Source organism: Patiria miniata, unplaced genomic scaffold (assembly GCF_015706575.1).
Source record: "Patiria miniata isolate m_02_andy unplaced genomic scaffold, ASM1570657v1 HiC_scaffold_19, whole genome shotgun sequence".
Lineage (NCBI taxonomy): Eukaryota > Metazoa > Echinodermata > Asteroidea > Valvatida > Asterinidae > Patiria > Patiria miniata.
Window position 1 is genome coordinate 3791128 of NW_024037057.1, and position 5978 is coordinate 3797105.

A 5978-nucleotide genomic window follows, 5' to 3' on the forward strand; every position below is an offset into this window, starting at 1 on the left:
TGCTAAATGTGTAGACTATAGAAGCAAATGGTACTTTTTACTCAACCGACCCACTGACTCTCAAATCTATGACTTCTGGGATCACACACAAAAGAATGTCATCCAGCCCTCATATACCGGGGAAATGTTCCACTCAAAACGAAATCAAACCCCACTCACTTTTTACATCATATGGCGCACTTTCAAAAGGAAAACAATATTACATTATATTTCGCCAACTCCGGAGAGACTCACCCTGTAGATTGTTTCTCGTATTGCAATCTGATCCACCCTTAGAAGCTAATAGAACATACCTCATTAGCATAACAAAAGGCCCTTCCCGGCGTGGTAGTGAAGCTGCGTTCTCCCAGGGTATCTGTGTCTTTGTTTTTTTGTGTCGCAGTCTATCCACACGCTTTTATCTTACTCGCGTTCTAAACGACAACTTTCCGTGATAAATTACAAGGATTTACTCCATCATGCCGAAGTCTCGTCAGAGTTTTCCTTCAGCTCCGTGCACGGTGTCTCGACCCCCTGACGATGAGAAACCCCCTTCGCCTGCAGAAGACATCTTAGCTATGGCAGCTAGAGAAATTTCCCCGTCGGGGGTAAATTTGGCGGACCAAGCCAAGGCTCCTCAGTGGGCTGACGGCTTTTCGGGCGGCGGGTCTCCATGCCCAAAGCCCCCTGCAAGTGTAACAGATCCGCGGCCTAGTACGTCAGCTCCGTCTGGTACTGGCCCTGGTGCGCCACGCCCACCGACTACAGCTCAACCGCACTTTCCACAGTTCCCCGCTCAGTCGGGCTACTGGTACCCTCAGCCACCATCAGCTCCCTGGGGAACCCCTGGTGGCCCTGGCCCATCAACGATGCCTGCTGGTTTATTCAATCAGTGGGGCATCCCTGTCCAGTATTTTCCGCAGCCGATTTACAGCGGTCTCTCGGAGCATCCTCCCGCTAGCGCTCCAACTCTGACGGCCCCTGGCTCACATGCACAGCGCCCTCCTGCTGCTGCGGCTGCTGACGGCGGCCATCTTGAAATAGTCAACGTTAGTGACGACGACTCTGAGTCCTCCTTTTCCGCAGTTTCTACTGCCGGTAGAGAGCCCTTTCGCCTTCCTCACAAGAAAGACACAGGTATAAATCCTATCTCAGAGAAGGTGATTTCATGGTGGGAGGAACTGAGAACCCACAAGTTGTCCTCCGACGATTATAAAGAGGAAATTTCACCGTACAACGTCCCGTCGGGCCAGGGAAAATTCTTTTCCGCCCCGGAACTTCCGTCTGGTTTGAAGAAGGTGTTCAAACAGGTAAATTCCTCAACCATTAACAGTGATGAGAAGTTAAGAGCTTCCCATACTCATATCCTCGAGGCAGTCAAACCCTTGCTACGCCTTTTTGACGCAGTTACAGATGATGAGTGCCCCAATGAAGTTCCTAAAGAACTCGTCCAGGATCATCTTTCGTCGGCCATTATTTTACTCGGCTCTGGCAGTCAAGGGCTCGCCTTGGCGAGACAACATGCATTTGATGACATTGTCGACCGCAAGTTTGATGTCCTCAAGAAGAACCCTCCTTCGTTAGGTGAACTCTTCGGATCATCCTTGATGAAAGACATTGAGGAGACAGAAAAGGTCAACAAATTGGCCTCCAAAGTCACGGGCACAGGCGGAAAATCTCAGCAGTCTAACCCTTCTAAGGATAGACGTTTCACGCCTTATCAACTGGCCTCCAGGTCGTTCAGAGGGCGTCGCCCATCACGGGGTGCCTACAATCGCTTCCCAGGTAGGAATTACCAACAGTTCAAGGATTTCCCAAGATCGCGAAATCCCAAGACGGCCTACGCCACTACAGATAAGTCTAGTTCAAAAAACTAGATGCCCAGCTGTTTATGCCCATCACTGGTGCCTCTCCAGCATTTTCTGTACCCCCTGCTGGTCGTTTGAAATATTTTTCTCACAACTGGTTGAAGTTGACTCATGACCCTTGGGTTCTTCAAGCCGTGGATGGTTACTGTATCAGTTTCACATCTACGCCGGTTCAGTCTTTTGTTCCTGTGACCCGGGCTCAGTCCGAGGAACACGCTTCAATTTTTAACCTCGAGATACAGAAGATGCTCGATAAAGGTGCAGTTTCAGAAGTTCAACCCGTTCAGGGACAATTTATTTCTACTTTGTTCATGGTTCCTAAGTCTTCTGGGGATCTCCGTCCAGTGATTAATTTAAGACCTTTGAATAGGTTTATCTCGTACCATCATTTCAAGATGGAAAACATTTCTTCAGTGAAAGATCTCTTAGTGCAGGGGGATTGGATGTGTAAAATAGACCTGAAGGATGCTTATTTTTCAGTTCCTATTAATTCTGAGCATAGGAAATATCTCCGTTTTTTCTGGAACAAGGTCATTTATGAGTTTACTTGTCTTCCTTTCGGATTGTGTAGTGCGCCCCGTACCTTTACTAAGATACTTAAACCACTTGCCTTCCACCTCAGACAACGTGGTATTCGTTGTATTTTTTACCTGGATGATATCCTTATCCTCGAGTCTTCCTACGAGGGATGTGTGACAAATACTCAAGTGGCAACCAGTCTCCTTCAAGATTTGGGTTTCATTATCAACATAGAGAAATCCATTCTTGTCCCTACTCAGAATTTAACATACCTTGGTTTTCTTATCGACTCTTCATCCATGACTCTCTCTCTGAACCAGGAGAAGATCGTAAAGATAATCAGCCACTGCCAAGAGATTTTGGAGGCGCAAACTGTCACAGTTCGACAACTCTCAAGCCTCATCGGCAGGTTATCGTCCACAATTCTGGCAGTTTTTCAAGCCCAGATCTTCTACCGCAGTCTTCAGGAGGACAAAATCTCCGCCCTCCGCAGGGAGAACAGTTACGAATCAGCTGTCACCCTTTCACAAGCTTCCCTGGAGGAGCTGCGAACATGGGTGCAATGTCTGCATGCATGGAACGGTCGGCATTTTCTTCATCCGACGCCAGATTTGACCCTTCAAACGGACGCTTCTATGTCGGGATGGGGAGCTTGTCTTCACTCCACGATAGGCGGCCGTTGGACAACTCTAGAACAACAACATCATATCAACTACCTCGAACTGTTAGCAGTTTGGTATGCCATCCGATCTCTCCTCGCAGAGAGGCGGGACATCCATGTTCTTCTTCAGATGGACAGTTCAACAGCCATTGCATATATCAACCACCAAGGAGGGACTCACTCGGTTCCAATGTCTCGACTAGCTGTCAAGATCTGGGTATGGTGTCTCAAGAGAAACATCACTCTAGCAGCTCAACATATACCGGGGTCCCAGAACATCACAGCAGACAGGATGTCACGAGTGTTCGACGATCGGGCGGAATGGCAACTCCTCCCAGAAGTCTTCCGCAGCATCATGGATGCCCTACATTTTGTCCCATCGGTAGACCTCTTTGCGTCTCGCCTGAATACACAACTAGAAACGTTCGTTTCATGGCAGCCAAACCCCATGGCTTGGAGGGTCAATGCTCTTCTTCTAAACTGGAAGGATGTAAACGGCTACGCTTTTCCTCCGTTTTCACTTCTTCTGAGAATCCTTCAAAAGATCCGCAGAGAGGAAGCTACAGTTGTTCTTGTCGCTCCAGTATGGAAGACTCAAGCTTGGTACCCCATGCTGCTGGAACTAGCAATAGACGTGCCACTGCTCCTCCCACGGAGAACAGATCTCCTTCAGCTTCCCCACAATCGGTCACAAGTTCATCCACTGATAGGCCACCTCCAACTGGCCGCATGGAAGTTATCAGGGCAAATCTCTCTTCAGAGGGACTTTCACAGACGGTGTCAGCCACAATCCTTGCTTCTTGGAGACCACAGTCCAATGCCCAGTATAACTCAGCATGGAGAAGGTGGGCAAGCTGGTGTTTACAGAGGAAACTTGATCCAGTTCACACCCCTGTAGCTGATTTCTAAGAGTTTCTTCAGCAGTTGTTTGACGAAGGTCTGTCCTACAGAACCATTAATGGCTATCGTTCTGCGATTTCATCAGCTCACTGCTTAATTGATAATTTGCCTATGGGTCAACATCGTTTAGTGAAACGTTTCTTTAAAGGTATTTTTGGACTTCGCCCTCCAAGACCGAAGTACAACAGCACATGGGACGTTGGGAAGGTCCTTAGATTCATCAAGTCTCTCCCCGACAATCGCCGTTTGTCCTTGAGGCAGTTAACCCTCAAGTTAGCCATGCTGCTTGCACTTGTAACTGCCAGTCGCCGAGCTTCCTTGACAGCTATTGATGTCGATAACATGACTCGATCATCTGATGGAAAATACCGTTTTCTCCTTGTCAAGCCATCGAAGTGTGTTTCTGTCAGTAAGCCCTTCCATCAAATTGAGATTTCCAAGTTCCAGCCGGTCAGAAATCTCTGCCCAGTTCGTTCTTTAGAAGAGTATCTTCAGAGAACCCGACATCACAGAGGTACTGGTTCTTCTAGGATGACCCAGCTTTTCCTCTCCCATTCAAAGCCATTCCATCCAGTGGTCCCCTCAACAATTTCTAGATGGTTGAAAGACTTAATGTCTCAGTCTGGCATTGATACATCACAGTTTCAGGCCCACTCAACAAGAAGTGCAAGTACTTCAGCCGCAGCTCGAGCTGGGGTCTCCACAAGTGAAATTTTAAAAACAGCAGACTGGTCATCAGCCTCTACCTTTGCCAATTTCTACCACAGACACCTCCCTCTGTCAGACTTTGGAGGTGCTGTGCTGTCATCGGCAACACAACAGCTTTAAAGTCTACAGGGTGAGTCTCTCCGGAGTTGGCGAAATATAATTCCCCAATTATGTAAAGTACTTACCTGCAATATAATTGGAATTATATGAGACAATGGAGGAGAGACTCAACCTCCCTCCCTTTTTCTTCATTTTCTTACTGCAGATAACCCGCCCGAGTAATTCTGGTTGGTTTCCGATGAGGTTTACCTTACTACCGTTACCTTACTTCTAGCTTCAAAAAGACACAGATACCCTGGGAGAACGCAGCTTCACTACCACGCCGGGGAAGGGCCTTTTGTTATGCTAATGAGGTATGTTCTATTAGCTTCTAAGGGTGGATCAGATTGCAATACGAGAAACAATCTACAGGGTGAGTCTCTCCTCCATTGTCTCATATAATTCCAATTATATTGCAGGTAAGTACTTTACATAATTGGGGAATTTTACACTGCAAATTAGTATAAAGATACATGTTTGTTTTATTATGTTTGGAAGTGCCTCATGCTGTTACCGTCAATTGAGGGCGCCGTTTCTGTGATGTTACTTGTCGGCATAGACTGGTCAAGTTTACGGATTTAAGTACACGAAGTAGGAGTCCATGATGTGGCTCAAGAAGAACATCCGACAGTCGTGTACAGATTCGAAACAAATGAAGCAGCAGTTACAGAAAGTTCATAATGCAGAAATCTCCAAATGCCAGCAACCCTTGGTGGTCAAACATCTGTTACACTGAGGCCTCTGCCTCAATCTCGTCCCCAGTTTCTAATTTACTTTAAACCTCATTTTCAAAAGCATTGCTCAACACCATGAACGAGGTTGCTGCTGCCTTCAAATGACATCACATTTCTAAACTTGTATTAGCATGCAATAAAAAAGCCTCGAAAAAAATCATAAATCAGGCAAGTCAAAAAAGGTGAAATTGAACACAAGTATGCAGTTGATGTCCATACATTTCAAAAATCGCATCGGACTCGTGCACAAATCGGACTCCTTATTCCTGTTATTGGTTAAACCCTCTCACGTGACCGGACCCTCTCCTAGTTATCTGTGCGTGGGCATTGGCGTCGCCCCCCCCCCCGAAAAGCAATCTCAAGAGAAAAAAAATGAAAAAAAGGGGGCATGAAAGAAAAAGAGGCGCGAAGTCATATTGCTGTTAATTAATGGCCCTTCGCACCCTCGAAAAATGATCAATCGAGAATATGCTGGAAAAGTACAGGGATTTCGGGGGGGGGGGTGCTTGC

General features: G+C 46.9%; 2 protein-coding genes across 2 annotated transcripts; both read left to right on the plus strand.

Annotated features, from left to right (window-relative positions):
- Positions 1 to 458: 458 nt before the first annotated feature.
- LOC119726027 (H/ACA ribonucleoprotein complex non-core subunit NAF1-like) lies at positions 459 to 1856 on the plus strand. Its single transcript, XM_038197646.1, has one exon. The coding sequence runs from the start codon at positions 459 to 461 to the stop codon at positions 1854 to 1856; it is 1398 nt and encodes a 465-aa protein (XP_038053574.1).
- An 809-nt stretch (positions 1857 to 2665) lies between these two features.
- Positions 2666 to 3925, plus strand: LOC119726028. Its single transcript, XM_038197647.1, has one exon. The coding sequence runs from the start codon at positions 2666 to 2668 to the stop codon at positions 3923 to 3925; it is 1260 nt and encodes a 419-aa protein (XP_038053575.1).
- The last annotated feature ends 2053 nt before the right edge of the window (positions 3926 to 5978 follow it).

Excerpts from the sequence above, each read along its gene's own strand:
- LOC119726027 (XM_038197646.1), top strand. The coding sequence starts at position 459 with ATGCCGAAGTCTCGTCAGAGTTTTCCTTCAGCTCCGTGCACGGTGTCT.
- LOC119726028 (XM_038197647.1), top strand. The coding sequence starts at position 2,666 with ATGACTCTCTCTCTGAACCAGGAGAAGATCGTAAAGATAATCAGCCAC.